Source organism: Panthera leo, chromosome E1, assembly GCF_018350215.1.
Source record: "Panthera leo isolate Ple1 chromosome E1, P.leo_Ple1_pat1.1, whole genome shotgun sequence".
Taxonomy (NCBI): Eukaryota; Metazoa; Chordata; class Mammalia; order Carnivora; family Felidae; genus Panthera; species Panthera leo.
Genome location: NC_056692.1, coordinates 23,892,286 through 23,914,008, shown reverse-complemented (window position 1 = coordinate 23,914,008; position 21,723 = coordinate 23,892,286). Strand labels below are relative to the sequence as shown.

General features: G+C 42.3%; 1 protein-coding gene across 8 annotated transcripts in view; it reads right to left on the bottom strand.

Annotated features, from left to right (window-relative positions):
• Window positions 1–12,741: 12,741 nt before the first annotated feature.
• ACACA (acetyl-CoA carboxylase alpha) overlaps window positions 12,742–21,723 on the bottom strand; it is a 277,010-nt gene continuing 268,028 nt past the window's right edge. For all 8 annotated transcript variants that reach the window (XM_042917229.1, XM_042917232.1, XM_042917230.1 and 5 more), the window contains 2 exons: window positions 16,636–16,772; window positions 12,742–15,120 (listed from right to left, as the gene is read on the bottom strand). In XM_042917229.1, coding sequence (XP_042773163.1) covers window positions 14,997–15,120; window positions 16,636–16,772 — 261 coding nt within the window. In that variant the 3' untranslated portion in view covers window positions 12,742–14,996. The remainder of the gene's footprint in view (window positions 15,121–16,635; window positions 16,773–21,723) is intronic.

The window sequence follows — 21,723 nt, the reverse complement described above, 5'->3', positions numbered from 1 at the left end:
TGTGGCTTTTATCCTTTGTTATATGAATATGGTATATTACATTAATTGATTTGGATGTTAAACTAACTTTGCACTCCTGGGACAAATCCCGCCTGACTCTGATGTATAATGTTTTTAATATGTTGCTGGATTTTGTTTGCTAATATTTGCTAAGGATTTTTACATCCATTTTCATGAGAGATACTAGTTTGTAGTGATGTCTTTGTTTGCTTTGGTATCAGGATGATATTGGCTTCAGAAAATGAACTGGAAAATGTTTTATGTTTTCCAAAAGAGTTTGTGAAAGACTGGTATTTATTCTTCTTTCTATTTTTATAATTTTTAAAAAATGTTTATTTATTTCCACAGGAGAGAAAGAGTGTGAGTGGAGGAGGGGCAGAGAGAGAGAGAGAGAGAGAGAGAGACAGAGTGTGAGTGGGGGGGGGGGGGGGCAGAGAGAGAGAGACACACACACAGAATCTGAAGCAGGCTCCAGGCTCTGAGTTGTCAGCACAGAGCCCGACGTGGGGCTTGAACCCACAAACTGCGAGATCACGACCTGAGCCGAAGTCAGACATTCAACCGACTGAGCCACCCAGGCGCACCCTGGTATTTCTTCTTTTAAATGTTTGATAAGAAAATTAGTCAGTGAAGACTTCCGGTACTCGGCTTTCCTTTGCTGGAAGATTTTTAGTTATTAACTTAATTTCTCCTCTTGTTATAGGTCTATTTAGATTTTCTGTTTCTTCTCAAGTCAGTTTTAGAGAACGGTGTCTTTCTAGGAATTTGTTCATTTTATTTAAGTTGTCTTATTTGTTGGTATAAAGTTGTTTATACTATTCCTTTATAATTCTTTTAATTTCAGAAGGGTCAGTAGCAAGGTCTCCTCTTTCATTCCTGATTTCAGAAATTTGTGTCTTCTCTCATTTCTTCTTGTTTGCCGATTTTGTTGATCTTTTCAAAGAACTGACTTTTGGTTATATTAATTTTTATTTATTGTTTTTTGTTTTCTGCTTCACTAGTTACCACTCTTCTCTTGATTTTTTCCTTCATTCTGCTTGCTTTGGGTGTAGTTCTTTTTTTTTTTTTTTTTTTTTCCCAGTTTCTTAGGATGGAAGTTTAGGTTATTTATTGATCCAGACCTGTTACTGTTGACTTACCTGTTTCTTCTTTTGTTTACTTCTGTCAATATTTTATTTTTTTAATTGTTTATTTATTTTTGACACACACACACACACACACACACACACACACAGTGCAAGCAGGGGTGGGGCAAAGAGAGAGGGAGAAACAGAATCTGAAGCAGGCTCCAGGCTGTCAGCACAGAACCTGATGCAGGGCTTGAAGGCACAAGCTGTGAGATCATGACCTGAGCCGAAGTCGGATACTGAACCAACTGAGCCACCCAAGTGCTCCTCTGTAGAAGTTTAAAATAAATAATTATGGTTCTTTACCCAAATTTATAAATATTTACTATGGCCTTATTTCCCAGGGCACCTGGGTGGCTCAGTTGGTTAAGCATCTGACTTTGGATCAGGTCATGATTTCAGGTCATGAGTTCAAGTCCTGTATCGGGCTCTGTGCTGACAGCTCAGAGCCTGGAGCCTGCTTTGGATTCTGTGTCTCCCTCTCTCTCTGCCTCTTCCCTGCTCATGGTCTGTCTCTCTCTCTCAAAAATAAATAAGCATGAAAAAAAATAGTGTATATTTCCTGGTTTCTCCTCTAAATCACTCTCTGCAATTTTCATCATGCACAGGATGCTGGCCTCCAGGAACAGCTCTCTTGCTAAGATGATCAACCTGTCTGGTTTTACCAGGACATTTCCATGGTTTTGAAATTTAAAAAAATTGTTTTTAATTGAAGTACAGTAGATGTAGATTAAATTAGTTTCAGGTGTACAGCACAGTGATTCAGCAATTAAATACATTATGAAATGCTCACCATAATAAGTGTATTACAACATTATTGACTATATTCCCCATGCTGTGCTTTTTATCCTTGTGACATACTTCTTTTATAGCTGGAAGTTTGTACCTCTTAATCCCTTTCACCGATTTTATCCATCCCTCCCCCTCCTCCCTACTTCTGTCCATTTTTGCTTTACGTATTTGGGAGCTGCTTTTAGGTATGTATACATTTTATAATTGTTAGATAAATTCCTGACAATCTGAATTTATAATCATTATAAGTGTTCCTCTTTGTCTTTAGTGATATTTATCTCAATGTATGTTTTTAACAATATTAATATAGCCACTCTAGCACTCTTAGGTTACTATTTATTTGATATATGTTTTCCCATAATTTTACCTTTTTTTTTTTTTTTAAAGATTTTATTTTTAAGTAATCTCTACACCCAATGTGCGACTCAAACTCACAACCCCAAGATCAGGAGTTGCATGCTCTACTGACTGAACCAGCCAGGTGCCTCCATACTTTTACCTTTAATATATTTATGTCTTTGAATCTGAAGTGTGTTCCTTGTAGGCCACATAGGGTTAGATTTTGTTTTTTATCCAGTCTGAGAGTCTCCGCCTTTTGATTGGAGTGTTTAGTCCTTCCAAATCTAATGTAATTAAGGTTTTTTTGTCCATTTGTTCTTCCATCACTGCCTTCTTTTGTGTTAATAAGCCATTTTAATTCGACTGTTGTTTTTACCATATATTCATTCTTTTTTTAAAATTGCAGTAAAAATACTTACAAAATTTAATATACTAACTATTTTTAATTGTATATTTCAGCAGTGCTAAGATTATTCTGGGGCGCCTGGCTGGCTCAGTTGGTAGAGCATGCAACTCTTGATCTTGGGGTCATGAATTTAAGCCCCATATTGGGATAACTTTAAAAAAAGAGGGGTGCCTGGGTGGCTCAGTCAGTTAAGCGTCCAACTCTTGATTTCGGCTCAGGTCGTGATCTCATGGTTCATGAGTTTGAGCCCCACATCTATCCGTCAGTGCAGAGCCTTCTTGGTATTCTGTCTCTCTGTCTCTCTCTCTGCCCCTCCCCTGCTTGCTCTCTATATCTCTCTCAAAATAAATAAAAATAAACTTAAAAAAAAAAGAATATTCCCATTGTTGTGTAACAGATCACCAGAACTTTTCTTCTTGCAAAATTGAAACTCTATACCCGTTGAGCAAGCACTCCCCATATCCCCCTCTCCCAGCCCCTGGTAACCATCATCCTACATTCTTTTCCAAGGATTTGACTTCTTTTGCTATTTCCTATAAATGAAATCATACAGTGTTTGTCTTTTTGTGACTGGCTTATTTCACTAAGCATAATGTCCTCAAGGTTCATCTATGTTGTAGCATGTATCAAGATCCATATAATAGGTTTTCTTTCCTTTTAAGGCTGAATAATACTCCAGTGTGTGTGTGTGTGTGTGTGTGTGTGTGTGTGTGTGTGTTTATCCATTCATCCGTCAATGGATATTTGGGTTGCTTCCACATCTTGACTACTATGAATAATGCTGCTATGAATATAAGTGTGCAGATACCTCTTCAAGACCCTGCTTTTCTTTTGAATATATACCTAGAACTGGGATCGTTGGATCATATGATAATTCTATTTTTAATTTTTTTGAGGAACTGCCATACTGTTTTTAATAGTGGTTGCACCATTTACAATCTCACCAACAGTGCACAAGGATTCTAATTTCTCCACATCCTCACTAATACTGTTTTCTGTTTTGTTTTTCATTTTTTGATAGAAGTTATCCTAATGGTTGTGAGGTGATATCTCATTGTGGTTTGCTTTGCATTTCTCTAATCTTTAGTGATGCTGAGCATCTTTTCATATGCTTGTTGGCCATTTGTCTATTATCTTCAGAGAAGTATCTGTTTAAGTCATATACTTATTTCAAAATCAGATTATTTGGGTTTTTGTCATTGAATTATATGTTATTTATATAATAAATAACTACATATTAACCCTTATTAGATATGTGATTTGCATTTACTATATATTTTTAAGTTATTTTCTTAGTGGTTGTTCAGGGATTACATTACAATCTATTTAAGAGCATCAAATCTTAACCAGCAGACCACCAGAGATATTTAAAATTAATATAGCTTGATTTTTTTCTTCCCTTTCCCTTGAGTGATTGTCACACTTATTACATTTACATATGCTATAAACCCCCAAATACAAAGATATAATTATTGTCTTATGCAACCTTTTTTTTTGCTTCAAATATTTTTTTCTTTTTCTTTTCTTTTAGAGAGATAGCATGTGACCAAGTGGGAGAGAGAGGCAGAGCAGCGGGATAGAGACAGAGAGAGAGAGAGAGAGAGAGAGAGAGAGAGAGACAGAGAGAATATCTCAAGCAGGCTCCATGCTCAGCATGGAGCTTGACACAGGGTTAGATCCCATGACCGGGGGATCATGACCTGAGCCAACACGAAGAGTTGGATGCTTAATCAAATGAAGATATAGGATCTTCATTTGACCTTGTCAAATGTCAAAGGTCAAACCTTGTTTGACAGGTTTTTTTTTTCCCTTGTAACACTTTGCATATATCAGCCAACTGCCTTTCGTCTTCCATTGCTGTTATTTATTATTTACTTTTCGTTACTCCTCTATATGTGATGAGTTGTTTCTCTCTAGCTCCTTTCAAGATTTTCTCTTTGTATTTCAAAAGGTTGGCTACAATGTATGTGGGTATAGCTCTCTTTGTGTTTATCTTCCTTGGGACATATTGAGTTTTGTGGACCTACAGATTGTTGTCCATCATATTTGGGAAGTTTTCAGCCATTATTTCTTCAAATATTTTTTTATGCCCCTTTTTCTCTCTTCTCTCCTGGCATTCTTATCACATGTAAATTGGCATGCCTGATGTTGCATGGGTCTCTGAGGCTCTGTTCTTCACTCTGGACAATTTATATTGCTCTATCTTCAAGTTTACTGATTCTTTCTTCTGCCTCTTTGAATCTACCATTTAGTCCCACTAGTTTTCATTGGTTATTGTACTTTTAAACTCCAGTTAAAAAAAAAAAACTGTGGTAAACATACCTAACATAAACTTTACCATTGTACAGTTCAGTGGCATCACGTGTACTCACATTGTTATGCATCCATCCCCGCTATCCATCTCCAGCACTTTTTCATTATCCCAAACTAAAACCCTGCACCAATTAAATGATAACTCCCAATTCCTCCTCCCTTCAGCCTCTGGCATCTACTATTCTTTCTGTCTCTGTGAATTTGATAATTCTAGGTACTTCATATAAGTAGAATCATACAATATTTCCTGTTTTGTGTCTGGCATAATGTGTTGTTTAGCATAAATGTCTTCAAGGTTTATCTCTATTACAGTATATATCAGAATTTTATTCAAAATTTCCTTTAAATTTTCTGTAATAGCTGATTTGAAGTCTTTGTGTGCTAAGTTCAACATCTGGACCTACACAGAAATTGTTTCTATTTTTGTTTCTATTGTTTCTATTTTTTCTTCTCCTGAGATGAGGATGGGTTATACTTTCCTGTTTCTTTGAATGTCTCATAACTTTTTGTTGAAAATTGGACATTTTTGATAATATAGCAATTATGGTTGCTGTATATATAGCAAAAATTCTGGTTTTTCTCCTCAAAGGTTCTTTTTGCCTTTGTTTAATAACTTGACTAAATCTGTGGATTCTGTTTCCCTTATGGTGTGCAGATGCTGACATCTCTGCTCAGTTTTTCTTTTTAAAAATTCTTATTCTTATTTTTTTTTAAGATTTTACTTGTAAGTAATCTCTACACCCAACATGGGGCTCGAACTCATGGCCCTGAGATCAAGAGTCACATGCTCCTCCGACTGAGCCAGCCAGGTGACCCACTTGTTCTTATTTTTAAGCCTAGCTTCATAGGTATCACCCTTGTGCCTAATGGTTAGCCAATCACCTAATGGTCAGCCAAAGATTTGGGCAGATGTTGTGCTCAAAGACCTTGTACCATTAAGGCTTCTACCTTCTGTTGGTGTGTGTGTGCATGTTTGTGGTGTGTGTGTGTGTGTGTGTGTGTGAGAGAGAGAGAGAGAGAGAGAGCGAGCACATTAAAACAGCAGTTTTTTAGCCTGCTCTGGCTTTTGCTTTCTAATAGGCCCTCTTGCATCTCCTCTACAAGTATGTATAGGATTGCAGCCAGTTAGTGATGTGTGGATAGATTGGATCCTCTCTGGTCTTTGTGGCATGGAGAGCTTATAAGGCTCCCTATAAGCTCTTATTTCTCATATATGTTAAATTTTTGGCCAGGCTGCTGGTTTGTTGTTTCCCACTGAGATTAATAATGTTACTGACAACACCACTGGATATGGTATTTTTACCCAGACTTTAGCTTTATCCAGGATCCCAGATTAGAACCCTTCTAGATACAGAAGAGATCTTAGGAGTATTCTCATTCAGTCTTCTCTTTATGTATTCTAGGGAAACCAAGACCCCCTAAAGCCTTTGAGCTGCTCAAGGCCCTACTGTAAGGACAGCCAGACTTAGAGCTCAGCCTTTTCTGTCTTAGTCCATTTGGGTTGCTATAACAAAATTCCACAAACTGGATTGCTTATAAACAAACAATAGAAATTTATTTCCAACAGTTCTGGAGGCTGTGAGTCCAAGATCAGGGTACCACATGGTTGTGTGAGAGCCCTCTTCTAGGTCACAGACTTCTTGTTATGTCCTCAATATGGCAGAAGGGGGAAGAGATCTCTCTGGATCCTCTTTTATAAGGTACTGAGCCTATTCATGAGGACTCTGTTCTCATGACTTAAGTACCTCCCAAAGGCCCCAGCTACTAATACCATCACCAGTAGGCATTAGGATTTCAGAATAAATTTGGGGAGGAGTATAAACATTCAGACCATAGCATTCTGTCTCTAGCTGCCAAAATTATGTCCTTGTTACATGTAAAACACAGTTATTCCATCCCAACAGCCCCCAAAGCCTTAACTCATTCCAGTATCAACTTAAAAGTCTAAAAGTCAGGGGCACCTGGGTGGCTCAGTCGGTTAAGTGGCCGACTTCAGCTCAGGTCATGATCTCGCGGTCCGTGAGTTCGAGCCCCGCATCGGGCTCTGTGCTGACAGCTCAGAGCCTGGAGCCTGTTTCAGATTCTGTGTCTCCCTCTCTCTGACCCTCCCCTGTTCATGCTCTGTCTCTCTCTGTCTCAAAAATAAATAAACGTTAAAAAAAAATTTAAAAAAAAAAGTCTAAAAGTCAGAGTCTCATCTAAGTAAGATCTATGTCAGATATGTTGTGAGACTCAAGGGATAATACATCCTGAGGTAAATTCCCCACCAGCTATGAGCGTGTGAAATCAAATCATGTGCTTCCAAAATACAATGGTGGGAAGGCACAGGATAGACACTCTTATTCCAAAATAAATCAAGAAGGAAGAGGTGACAGGTCCCAAGCTAGTCTCAAACCCAATAAGGCAAACAACATTAAATTTTAAGGCTGAGAAGTCTTTTTAAAAGAAAATGTTTTTTATTTTGATAGTATGAGGGAGGGGCAGAGAGAGAGGGAGAGAGAGAATCCCAAGCAGGTTCTGCCCTGCCAGCACAAAACCTGATGCAGGGCTTGAACTCACAAACTGTGAGATCGTGACCTGAGCCGAAACCAAGAGTTGGACACTTAACTGATCGAGCCACCGAGGTGACCCTGAAAACAATCTTCTTTACAACCTGTCACGTTCCAGGTATACTGAGTGGGAGGCTCATCTTTCACACTGGCCCCCTGCAGTATACCTGCCCCCATGGCTTCGCTGGGCACAGTCCACATGGCAGCTCTCCTGGGCCAGAATAGTGTCACCAGCACTACTGTGGAGTCTTCAGGAGGGGCCCCACCCCCATGGCTCTGATGGGCAAGGGTCTGCCCTCCACAGCTTTGGGTGGGGCTCAACGTCTGGCCAATTGAAACCCCGCCTTTTGAAACTAAGGAGGCAGCTCTGATGATCTCTGAATTGCCTTTGGGGTCCTTCTACCCTTGCCTTAAAGAAAAGAGCATGTTAGAAGCAGAATAGTTCTATGGTCCCATCCTGTAAATCTAAGTCCAGCAACCTTCCTGCTTTCCTTCCTCTTTCCCCTTTTGTTCAAACAGGCTGTTTTCCTGCTGGGGTGGTTGATTAAGTCTGAGGTTCTTGCCCATGTTAACCAAAGGGTTGTCTGGCCATACCCTTCGTGTTCTCTTCAGAACATCCTTCTTCATTTTTTGCAATATGGACAGATGGAGAATTTTTCAAATTTTACATTTCTGCTTCCCTTTTAACAATTCTGTCTTTAAGTCCTTTCTCTCTTTTCACATTTTACTGTCAACATTCAAGAGAAGCCAAGTCACACCTTCAATACTTTGCTTAGAAACAGCTTCAACCATGGTGTGCCTGGGTGGCTCAGTAGGTTAAGTGTCCGACTTTGGCTCAGGTCATGATCTGGCAGTTTTTGAGTTCGAGCCCAGCGTCAGGCTGTGTGCTGACAGCTCAGAGCCTGGGGCCTGCTTTGGACTCTGTGTCTCCCTCTCTCTCTGCCCCTCCCCTGCTCGCTCTTTCTCTCTCTCAAAAAGTAAACATTAAAAGGATTAAAAAAAAAAAAAAAAGGAACAGCTTCAACCAAATTCCAATTTGATGGCTCACAAGTTCTACCTTCCACAAAACACTGGAACATGAACACAGTTCAGCCAAGTTCTTTGCCACTTTGTTTTGAGATGAGTAGGGCAGGGGAGGGGCAGAGAGATGAGAGAGCAAGAATGAGAATCCCAAGCAGGCTCTGCACTGCCAGCATGGAACCTGATGTGGGGCTCAAACTCACCAACTGCGAGATCATGAACTGAGCTGAAGTTGGACTCTGAGACACGCAGGTGCCCCTCTTTGCCATTTTTAAACAAGCATCACCTTTCCTATAGTTTCCAGTAACACGTTCCTCATTTCTGTTGGAAACCTCATCAGAAAGGCCTTTAGCAACCATGTTTTTATCAACATTCAGTTCACCGTCACTTAGAGATTCTCTAATAAGATGAAGGCATTCTTTACAGCTCTCTTCCTCTTCTGAGCCCTCACCCAAATCATGTTTAAAGGTCTCTTCATGGCAATGTAGGCTTTTTCTAGCATGGACCTCCAAACTCTTCCAAAGCCATTTCTACATTTTTAGGTTTATTATAGCTCCTCACTCCTGGTATCAGTTTAAAAAAGAAAATCCAACTTTATTGAAGCATAATTGACATACAAAATTGTAAGATATTTAAAGTGTATATTGTAGTGATTTGCTACACGTATACATTGTGAAAGGATTCACTCCATTTAATCAATTAACACATCCACCGCCTCACTTTTTTTGTACGTGAAGACACTTAAGTTCTACCATCTTCCGAAAGTTCAATTATACAAGACTGTGTTATCAACTGTAGTCACCATGTTGTACATTAATACTACATTGAATAAAAGCATTAAGAGTGGGCATCCTTATCTTGTTCCTGGTTTTAGAAGAAAAGCTTTCAGTTTTACACTGTTGAGTCTGATGGTAGCTGTGGGCTTGTCATATGTTTATATTATGTTGAGGTACTTTCTCTCCTTATCCACATTTTTAGGTTTGAATGGCAGCACCATCCTGGTCCAGTTTTTTGTCTTAGTTCATTTGGGCTGCTACAACAAAATGGAAGTCTGAGATTAGAATGCCAATATGGTCAGGCGAGGGCTCTCTCCTGGGATCCCTGACTTTAAGTTATATCCTCACTTGATGGAAAAGGGAAGGATCTCTTTGGATCCTCTTATAAGGCACTACTCCTATTCATGAAGGCTTCATACTTATGACTTGAGCACCACCCAAAGGTCCCACCTTCTCATACAGGGGCTGGATATCAACACATCAATTTTGGGGGACATTCAGACCATACTACTCTTCAATGACACTTTTGCTCAGTGTCCATGTAACTCAGTGTCTGGAGAAAATCCCTAGATTCTGCTCAGGTAAGTGGGGGGATGTTTCTCTGAAAGCTTTAGGACACTCCAGAGTGATGATAAGCCCCATATCTTGTGAGCACAAGGAAGGGGCAGAGCGTGGAGAACCCTAACATATGCTGAGAATTTGCTACTAATGCTCACTGCTTGGTTCATGTCAACTGACTTAAGATAATTTTTCAGAAAGCCCCTTTGAGTTCTTTGTTATCCATATTTCACACATTAAGGAGGCAGGAAGTTTTCCAAAGAACAAGAATGAGGGAGGGACTAGATATTTGAACACAGCTCAGGCTTATTCCAAAGTCTATGCTTTTATTTTTAGAATTTTTAAAAATTTTATTTTAGAGAGCAGGGGAGAGGGGCAGAGGGAGGGAGGGGGAAACAGAAAGAGAATCTTAAGGTTCCACGCTCAATGCAGAGCCTGATGGGTTCAATACCATGACCTGAGAGGAAATCAAGAGTTGGACACTCAACCAACTGAGCCACCCAGATGCCCCCAGTCTATGCTCTTTTAAGTGGCTACGAAAATATCTCTCTGTGTTAGCACGGACAAGAGCGCTCTATTAGCTTTTTCCTAATTCAGGGCTTGGACGTCGTTATTTCTGTCTCTCCTTACTCCCAGTCCTTCCTGCTCACTCCAGAAAACCAGTGACAGGATCAGAATGTTTGGGATTAAGCCCGCCATACAACAATCTCTGAACTACACTCTATTTCCTCTCCTTACAGTTCCCAATGAGCAGAGCCCACTGGGTGGTTCTGAGTCCTTTCAGAGCTGAGGTGCCATTATGTCCCACCCCCAGTTCCTTCCACCCCCTGCAACCTCAGGGAATCCTGGTTTTGAAGATTTTGCCTACTCAAACATGCATTTGTGATGATGTCCTGGTCCCATTATTTATCAACTGCCCATTGGAACTTCTGGCCAGGATATGAGCCAGTACTAGCTGGCTTGGCAAAACTGTCTTCAGAGATCATGGTGAGCCTTAGCTGCCTAAGGACATGTGGGATTTCTAGAGTATTGAAAATAGCTGACAGTTGTTTTGTTATCTCTATGCCTCCTGGGGTGTTCTGGACTAATCTTAGGTGACCCCCAGCTCAGTGACATACACACATGGGACTGGGCTTGAAGCTAGATTTCTTGGCATCCAAGCTGGTGGTCTTTTCACTGTTATGCTGCTTTCTAAACTTTTGTACCCGGTCTTCCCATGCCCCAGACCACCAACAGTTTCCCACTCTCTCCAGGACATATCTTCTTCCTTGGCCTAACACTTAAATAAATCCATGGTCTGTCAGCTGCTTGTTTTTTCACATATCATTGTTCATCCTCCCCCAGAGCAATGCTGTTCCTTTCCAACTAGGAAGTGTCCCTTCATAACCTGGCAAATGTGTGTGCCCTGACTTGAGACACCTTGCCTTCCTTTCCCATCTGGAAACTGCTCTCTACCAGGAGGCTTCAGCCCTTAATTGTCCATACCACTCATGTGGCCCTTACTACTTTCTGCCCTACTTTGTAGATCAGGCAGACTCAACTGGTGCCCTTCCTCTGCCCAGGTCAAGGCTAGCATTGGCGTGAATGTTCACCTCCCAGCTCAGTTCCTCTTCAGGCCTCTCACCAAGCCCTACACATTGGAAGGAACACTGTTAGGGTTCTCCGTGATGGTCATTAGACACCTGTATTCATCCCTGTGTCCTTGTTTTTCAGTTGGGGAAATGTAGGTGGGCCTGGGACTAGATCACAGAATCCCTGCTGTTCAAGCTTTTCTCACTATTCTAGTAGTACCAGTGGAGGTTTTAAATTTTATGAAAAAGACCAGTGAAAGAAATAGCACTCCCCTACAAAAGAAAGCACTGTATGTGTCAGACAAGTTCCCAGAGGCAGGAGCAGAATCTTTTCCCATTCTTCCTGCTGACCATCCCCAGAAGCACCAGCAGATATGAGCTGAGAACAAGGACAGCTTAAAGTTCACATCTTGGGGTCTGCTTCTGATCTGCCTGCTTAGGGAGGAGGAAAGAAGGCTCAAGGCCTCTGTGCTGACCAGGATTCCCTGCGGCAGCTGGAGGCAAAGAGTAGCAATTTTCCTCCTGGATCTCCCTTCTTACTCTAAGAACTTCTACCTTAGGGTGATTCAAATGGATGTATATTTACAACATATTATATATATGTATAAAGTAAATATATATAAAGTATATTTAAAATAAACATTTCATTTTAGGAAAAAAACACCCTTTGCTTTGCTAAATATCCCAGAGAGACAGACACAGCACGCCGAGTTTAATAATTAGCAAAGGCCAGTGCTTCCCCTTCCTGATCTCTTGTGGCCTCCACTTTTCTTTGCAAATGTTTGGGGACTGGTGTTTGTTCTTGCTTCAACCACATGGATTTAGAGAGAAACAGAGGCAGAGGGTTGAAGGTACACAAGCATGAGCTTCCTGCTCCTGGTGCCTTTTTGTGCCCAAAGTTAGCATTCAAAATCCATTAAGTAGCTAAATTATTAAGAGAATCTACCTCTCCATAAAACTGGCCTGAGGTGAGCTCTGAATATGGTTCACTATTCACTTGACCCAGAAAATCCCACAAAATCATGTAAACCAAGAGGTTTAAATCTTCATGTTCCTTTTAAGAACACCCTGAAACTGCCCAGGCCATCAAGGGTATGTGTATCTGAAAAGCCTCCAAGTTTCTCAAAGATGTCACTTTGCAGAAGCAATGCATGCATGCTGTTCTGTCACTATAATGGCTCAGCTTTTAGCAGCAGAGCAGCGGCTCAGCCTACCAGTGCTGAAAGCTCCCCGCTTAAAGTAGAACATGAATGCGGTGGCTGGGCGTGGGTCGAAATGACAAACAGGGACTCTTCTACAAATGTGGAGGTTTATTTCAACAAAACGTGGAAAGAATACATTTGATGCTCCTTGCTCATCAGGGTATGTGTCCATTGAATGCTCAACGAGACAAGTGAAGGCTGCTTTGTGAATGAAGTGAATATGGCGATCTCGGCTCAAGCAAGTCTTGTTCAATACATCGTTTATACTCCTCCTAGCTCAGTAACCTTGCCTATATAATGAGCTGGGGGATATCAGATTGCTCACGTTCTATGGCTCTTCCTGACTTCTCTGCATGAAAAATTCCTGTCTGGGGTAAGACCTACAGTGAGGTGCTCTGGGGATGGGGGAGTAGGCATCACAGACTTTTAGAGAGGAACCATATTCACTTACTGAATAATAATTTGGTGAAGGGGAATTGGTAACACGAATATAACCCACCCTGCCTCTGAAGAAAAGCCAGGGCAAGCACAGGCCAGCTGGGGTGTGCAGGGGGTTTGTACCACCTACAGGTAGGTTTTACTAATTGCAGAAAAGTATAATCTGGTCCAAGATGAATCCAGTTTTTACTTAAGCGGATACCAGCCACAGTGGATGCTTCTATCTGGACTGAACATTGTTCCTCACCTTCTTCTGCCCTCTTTGATGATACTCAACACCTGCACCTTGCATCAGGGCAGCCTGGCTGAAGCTCCGAGTTCCAGAGGGCAGTCAGTAATGTATCCAGCTACACAGTGCTCATGTGCACAAGCAGTTCCTGAAGAAGGGGGCTCTTTCTTGTGCGTGTACTGTAGGGTTAAGGCTCAAAACTGTAGCTTGTACGAAAGTATTCATACCACCGCTTCCAGAACATCTTAGTGATTTATTTCCTCCTTGGTCATCAGTGACAAATGCAATTAGCTGCACTGTAAGAACTGCATGCTACACCAGCCCTGATCACCTGCCACTCTTGCTTTAGGAACACCAACGGGGGAATCAGTAAACTCTTTCTTTGAATAAACAGGCTGTTGAAAATAAACTCTCTCTACCATTGGTGAGGAGGCCCCTGCCGCTGGCCAGGGAGGGACCGGTGAGCCTGGAAGACAGCAGCACCATGACGGAGTTGTAGGTAATCTTAAGGTCATGTGGATTCCGTGTTCCCTGGAAGCCTGCTCACACCGGGGAAGGCCAGTTCCTGGTGCTCAGAACAAAGATGTCACCAGGGTTCCTTTCAGCAGCTGTGGGGAGACTGGCTACACCTGCTGCTTGTGGACATTCCAGGGAGAGACAAGACCCAAAGGAAGTAGGAACGTCCGCTGCTGGGAGAGTTGCCCTGGAAAAAGAGCTGAGTGACTCTGTAGGCACTATTAACCTTTTATAACTATCAAAGCTCCAGGCTTAATAGTAATAACCTTACGAGTCCTAAAATGAGAGACTATCCAGCCCATTCTCCCTGTGGCATGAGTAACTAACTTTCCAGTAGTGACAGAAAGGGTCACTCCCCCAGCTCTTCTTCTGCCGCTCCGGCTCTCACGCTGTCTGCGCAGCTCCCAGCAGGTGCAGCAGAGAACTGAGCAGTGACAGGCAAGGTAGTGGTAGGTCAACTGTCCTTCTGTTTGTTCTAAGAGAATCACACCCACAGTTGAGGTCCCTAAATCAACAGCAGTGACTTGGTCTACCTTTTTCTGTCTGCTTCTTGGATCGTGGTTTTGCCCTCATCTTCGAGTTCCTATGGAGCTTGCAGATTTCATACTCCATGAAGGATAAATAGGTACCTTGGTGTGATTAAGTTGGGAACTATTCTTCTCCTGTACCTAGTGCGTACCAGGCTGAATGTGGGGGTAAAAAAAAACGTGGACTCGAGGCTTCCTCCTCACTCCAGCCCTCCTCTGCTGCCTGTGGCTGCAGGCTCATGGGGCCAGGGGTGAGGAAGGGCTGCTGAGTACCTCCCTGGGCTGGGACCAAGTAGCTGTATAGACAGGAGCAGCAGCCCTGCTTTGTGTAGTGAGACCGCATGGTACATGCTTGTACCCTTCATTGCCTTCTCGGGTCCTTGCAGGGAGAAAGAGCTGTAGTCACAGACAGGGTAATAAATACTGAACGGGATGGGTGTGACCAGTGGGGACTTTGTGACCCTATGTCCCAATATGTCATGCATAACCTGAAAACGTTCAAGGGGAAGCAAAATGCCACTTTGATTCCAGTGCTGGGTCTCCTGTGCCTTCTCATCAGAGTGGTTTCAGGCGTAAGAGGCAGCTCTAGCCCTTTTCTCCAGAGGCAGGGCAGGGATGGGCAGGAAGCTCTTTCTATGTTGAAGGGGAGTCCATCGTGGAGAGGATCCGTACGACTTCTGCTCGCTGAGTGGGTGAGATGTGCTGGGTCATATGGACGATGGAATCCATGGCAACCTCGGGATTGGCCTGTACCAAGCTAGAGAGGAAGATTTGGGATGGTGAAGAAAAGAGAGGCAACAGTGTCTGGATTAGGGTAGCTTAAGAACTGCCCAATAATCTAACAGAATCGACTGCAGACACTTCAGTCACCACCTTACCTGATTTGTTTTCCTACATGAAAAAAGTCTCCAGCAGCAAGGCAGGTACAAGATGGACTGAACCCATTTTGAAATGTCAGGAAGTAAGGAATTACATAAACAAACAATGGGGGCACGTCACAAAAAAGTGGAACTGGCACAAAGATGCTTCCACTGGCTAAGTCTTGGACATTTTGGACATCGAAGTAAATATAATAATAAATGGCAAATTATTTAAAAAAAATAGAAACTCATGACTGGTGTAGACTAGTGAATACATACATGACTAGGAGGAGAGAAGACTTTCTGCTTACAAGACAGCTGGAATGGGGACTGTGAAGGACGTAGAGTTGGAAAGTTATCCTTTTGTAACCTTGTCTGGGATCAGACAAGAGTCACCGGGGATCCAGGGGGAAATCCTGGTAACAGAGTATCTTCATGGTCTCGAAGTGTCTACCCACAGATTGCTTATTAGGTGCAAGGGGGGAAATCAGTAATTACACAGTGGAGAAACTGAGTAACATCCTGGCCAGGTGATTCTAATGTCAGGAGGGACAGATGGCTTCAGGTGTCCAGATGTGGTACCCTGTGAAGGCCACTTCATGTATGTAATATTCCAGTGGAGAGTGTATAACCTGAATCTAATCATGAGAAAACACCAGACAAAATCAAAAGGAGCAACATCTTACATCCAATGGTGGATGAGATAAGAGATTCTCTCGGTGTTAAATTTACTAAAATTGATCTTACTGTGGTTATGTAAGAGAATATCCACATTAGCAAATGCATACTTTTGTATCTGGGGTAAAGGGCCATGATGGGCCATGATCTATGTAACTTATCCTTAGTAGGCATATAGGAAGGTGTATATATGTGTGTGTGTGTGTGTGTGTGTATATATATATATATATATATATATATATATACACAAATGATAAAGCAAATGGGAGAAAATGCAAATAACAGGTCCATCTGGGTACAGATTTGTTCTCTGCACTGACATTTAAAAATGTCCCCAGCAGTCTCCCCATCCATTCAATTGAGAAGACTGGACTCAAGAATATAGCTAACTCTTGGCTCAAGGAGGGGAGGAGGTAGTTCCCCAAGAAACTGCCATGAAATCAGCTTTTCTCACAAGATCTGCACTTGGAGCTAATAGTTGGGCACAATGAACTAAGCCCTCATCTAGCTGAGATTACTAAGTGCCCCTAGGGACCAGTAGCTGAGAAAGAATTGTATTTCAAGGCTCTATTTTTATCTGTGGGTCAACTATAGCAGTCCCAAACAGAAAGAAACCACAAAGATTGTAAGGCATCATTTCATGATTTGTCCTTAAATCTTTGCTCCTTCCAAAGAAGCGAGCCCAATTTCTCCTACATAACCCCCGCCGCCTGCCCTCCCACAGAGGGTCTCACCTGCGGATCTGCTTGAGGACATAGTCTCTGCTGATGTATTTTATGTTTTCCTCTATTACTGAGCGAACACCATCTTCCTCGGTCAGCTGTTTCTCCAGCCATTCCACTAGATCCTTGTTATTGTCCCAAACATAGGCCTGCAAAAAGACGACTCCTGGTCAAACACCTGGGGCCAGGCCAGGCTGGACACCCAGATTGTTCACTATCTGGAAAGTTCACTCCAAAAGCTTGTTCACCGCACAATAAGTTGTTCATGATTCTCCACTATTGCTGGCATTACAATAGTAAGAGGAAAGAGGTCTCAGGACAGGAGCTTTCCTCATTCTCTCTTTCCTTCTTTTGGTACAAGATGCATCTTTGAAGCATCCACATGGGCCCCTACAGATGTTAGTGCTCATACTGACTCATGTCCTATCATTCTAGGTCTCCACCTATTCCACAAAGGCTGAGTGAGACAAGGTAATTGCCTAATGGACTTGAGAGAAACAGTCAAAAGCCCAAATTGTTCAGTAAAGTGCTGACTGAGGGGCACCTGGATGGCTCAGTCAGTACAGCATGCAACTCTTGATCTTGCAGTCGTGAGTTCAAGTCCCACATGGGCGTAGAGTTTACTTACAAAATAAAGTCAACATGTGTTAAAAAAAAAAAAAAAAAAATGAAAGGTGTCTTTTCTGAGGAAGTAAGACACAATTCTTAAAATGTAAGTCTCTGGCCCCTGCCAGGGTGGCAGATGGGTTGCCTGGTTGTGGAAGTCTTTCAACAGGGCACAGAGGGGTACTGACGTATGGGAAGTCTTGTTACTAGGGGAGAGCCACTAGGTCAGAAACCTACCCATTTTACTATGAGAGTATTCCAATGGGGCAAGGTATCTGTAACCCTGAAAGTCTAAACAAACCACCTTGCGCCTCCTTTTTTTCGAGATCATTTAGCTGAGTATTTCCTAGGTAGTTGACTACATAATAATTCAGGAGTGTGTTAGAAACCTAATAGCCTTCTCCTTGCTCTCCTCTCCTCTCCTCTCATTTTCTTTACAAATCATTTAGGAATCGTTTTGTTAATGGTTTCCGGAAAACCAAGTACCACCATTAGGGCTCATTCATATTTATGTCATTTTGTTTGGGTAATTAAACACAAAGCTCGTCATTTAAAGGTGCGCTATCCTTCTCTGTTATCACTAACGAAGTCAAAGCCAGAATGACAATGAGTTTGGCGCTGTAATTTAATAGGTGGGTGCATCAGGGACTCTCAGAGGCTTTGAGGCTTGAGATGCGGCTCAGGAAACCTTGTATACAAGCAAAGGTGCAGGAGCCATGGTTGGAACTTCAGGACCTGTGAGGCACAGAGGGAATGTCTTCTTCACACCCTTCGACGGCAGCACGCAGTCAGAAACTGAGCACTGTGTGGTTTCCTAACATTTTATTTCATGCCTTCTAAAGTAATGGTTCCTTGCAGACTCTCACCTCCTCATTTCTAACTTAGCTGGTGAGTTAGCTGTGACTGATTATTTATTATGTCATGTAATTGACTTCCACGTTTCTAAAAATTCTTAAGGAGTTCTTCACAGTTGAAGGATTAAGGAGGCCAGGATTAAGGGTCAGCAGTGCACCTTTTCTGGTCCTTTTGTGCAGTTCTTTTTCTGGCGCCCAAGGTGCCTGTCTCTGTTTGAATCATGGCTACAAAGATCAGCTCTCTTAGGGTGGGATGGCCACGCCAGTGTAAGCCTGAGTGCGTCTTCCCACTTCTTTGTGCCTCCGTCAGGACTCTGCCATCTCTGAGGCAAATGACAGGGAAGTGTCTTGTTCTGAAGGAAGGGAGGTGCTGTGTCACTCTCTACTGACAAAGGGGGTGGGTAGTGAGGTTTCCCCCACAATGCAGTGGTCTTCACTCTGGCATCCCAGCGCCTGTGCACCCTACATGTGGACTGGATACACTGGGATACTCTTAGCTGCTGCCACCCAAACTTGGGACATTTCCATCTCTATCATCAGTAATTTAGACTTCTCCAGGGTTTGAGGACTTATGCGCTTGCCCTTACTTATGCAGATTTGGCGGGGGAGGGGTGGTGGTGGTGGTGTAAGAAATAAAACAATGAATGCTTCTTGGGTTTCAGAATGAAAAAAAAGAAAAAGAAAAAAAAAAACTAGATTTACCCAAGAATCCCAAAGCCTTTAGTTTAGGAGAATATTTAATACTCTTATTAATCATTTTTAATCCGTTTGCTTTTAATTAAGAAACAGCATGATGCTTTCCTATCAACATATGCCAGGGAGCAGATTAATTGTGGCTTAAGATAACTCTCCTTGATTGGTGTAATGTATTAGCTAACGAGATGCCTGCTTCTAACGATGCTCAGACACTATGCTGGAAAGCCAGCTACCCTCTAGAGAAAACTCTTCTGCCTTCCCCTCCTGCAGCCACAGAATATGCTAGGTGTTTAAATTAAACATTAAAAAAGTTCCTAGACAGGATTAAAGCAACACACTCCAAGTTTTGGAGTGTGTTGCTCTAAAGTCTCCTCTTTGAAAATATGGTCCCCATGTATGAAAGATTTGCTGTTCACTCAAAATACAACTGGATGACAACCATCAAGCAGGACCTCAGTAAAGTTTAGGTCACAGCAGTGTACACAAAGGCGAAGGGTTGCAAATCTTGGTCAATAGCATTTTTAGTAAGAATAAAACTTAAGTACCCACAGCACTACAGGTTTTTCTTAACAGACTTGGGAGGGTTTAATGTACTGTTTTGACCTAACTTCCTTCACCCAGGAGGAGCAAGGCTCTCTTCCCCTGGATTAGGGAGTCTACAGTCCCCTGTTTGCCTCCTAGAACAGAGCTGTAAGATTCATTGTTCCAGCCATACAGAAGGACGGGCCAACCCTATTCCCAGAAAGAAGGCAATTATAATTTCCCTCCTTAAAATTATGAAAATGTGACTGATTATTCCCACTATTCCAGTGTGGATTTTAAGCAAGTGTGAAATGCTGGGCTGCTAATCTCATAATAGGCTTGGGACCGTAAGTCACTACTTGCCTCACACTCATCCCAATCACAACATTTCAGTACCAATAAAATATTGATAATTAAACATTACAATACTGGTCTTACAATAAATGTTGAGCAGATACTTTATCTCTCTCTGCATCAGTGGATAAGTATCTCAGGCACTACTCACAGCCTCACTAATTGTATGTAGTAATTAGTCTATCGTACAAAATCTAAATGACCTGTTTAGAAAGTTTCATTTCTAAGTATTGGATAGCTGTTAAGCCCTCCTTATTCAATATACAGGAGGACTAGAGAGCGACCAGGGCACAGTCTGATGGATGTGAGTCCTGATTACCATGCCCTGTAGATAACTCACCTTGTGAGCTGCCTGGAGACATTGCTGGCAATGTGATTTTTTCTGAGGCTTTGGAGTAAAAGAGCAAACAGCCATGTGGGCTGGGGTGGCCTGTGGACCCTGTCTCCTCAGAGGTACTCCAATCTCAGCCCCAGACCCACAGAGGGCCAAACAATGTTTTCCAGGTTCTGCCTTCCCTCTTCCTTCCCTGGCCCTAAATCAAAAGTTTTGTCCAGGGGTAGCATGAGGTCAGCCTTTGGGGAAAGTGGGAATCAAACAACTTTGTTAACGGTGCTTTTTCCTCAGTCATCCTTGCAAGGGCCTCCAATGACCGACCATCTCATTTGGAAATCCAGAGTAAGAGTGTATGAGTAGCTATCTGGACAGTAGCAATGTGCTATGGCATCCTAGATCGTGGATTCAGTTAGAGCAAACCAAATCAAAGAACATGGGGTGCCTGGGTGGCTCAGTCGGTTGAGCATCTGACTTCGGCTCAGATCATGATCTCACAGCTAGTGAGCTGGAGCCCCGCACTGAGCTTTGTGCTGACAGCTCAGATCCTGGAGTCTGCTTCGGATTCTGTGTCTCCCTCTCTGCCCTTAACCCACTCGCATTCTGTCTCTGTCTCTCTCAAAAATAAACATTACAAAAATCTTTTTTAAAACAAAGAACATTTACTGAGAATCTACCATGCTCATGGCTCCTGCCAAGATCATTAAGTTATACATCTAACTCTTAGCTGACGTTATGATGTTTTACCTTCTGGCATGCTGTGTGCAGAAGGGGAGCAGACCGGCACATTCTGAGTGTCTACTGAGTGCCAGACATTGTGCCCCATACCTTACTTATCATGTCATTTCAAACTCACTGAACCCTGTGAAAGAAGCATCATCTCTGTATTATACATGAAGAGATGGAAACTTAAATCAATAATATGTCTGAGCCAGCAAATGGCAAGGCTGGGATGCAAAAAGTTTGTGAGATTCCCAATACCACTTCTCATTGCCCCAGGCAGAGTTCTAATCCTTTTGGGGCTGGGGAAAAAAATTAGTCTGTTTGAAAAACCACATGCCTCAAACTGTGGATCTAAGAATCAAGAGAGAAAGCCTACCCGTGATACAAGCATGTACTGTGTTCTTATGACCCAACTTAAACCCAAGTTCTTGTTCCTGTTTTCAGGCAACTGCAGCCATGCTTTTCTCCTCTCTGCAGTGAAACTCTGAACCATAAACCGTACTATTTCCTACAACAGGACTATCCCAGTGGATTCAAACAAAATCCTATAACTCACAGTAACAGATTCCTCTATGGGAAACAAAAGAATTGCACTGCTAAGTTACATAACATCACAGTGTCTTCAAATTTTCTGTCCCCAGATCTCTTTCTTCAGAATTAAGATAAAAACAAACAAAACAAAAACAAAAAAATAAATTCTCTGAGACAAAAGAACACACACATGGCTAGCAGATGCCTATCACTAAATGTCTTTCCCTACCAGTAACCACAATGAGGATCAGAGGGTCACTTCCTGGTGCAAAGCCAAGGTCTAGACTCAGGCAGTGTTTGCACCTGAGACACAGTGCACGCTATCTATCACTGTTTGAAGAACCAAAAAAGGAGTGGGGAGAGGTTGGCAACATTTTTAAGGTTTTAAGCCATTGCCAAACACAGAGCAGATTCTATGAAGGCAGCACAGACGGCTTCTGAACACTGCAACACTTTCTTCTCTCAAGGGCGCTACAGATTTTA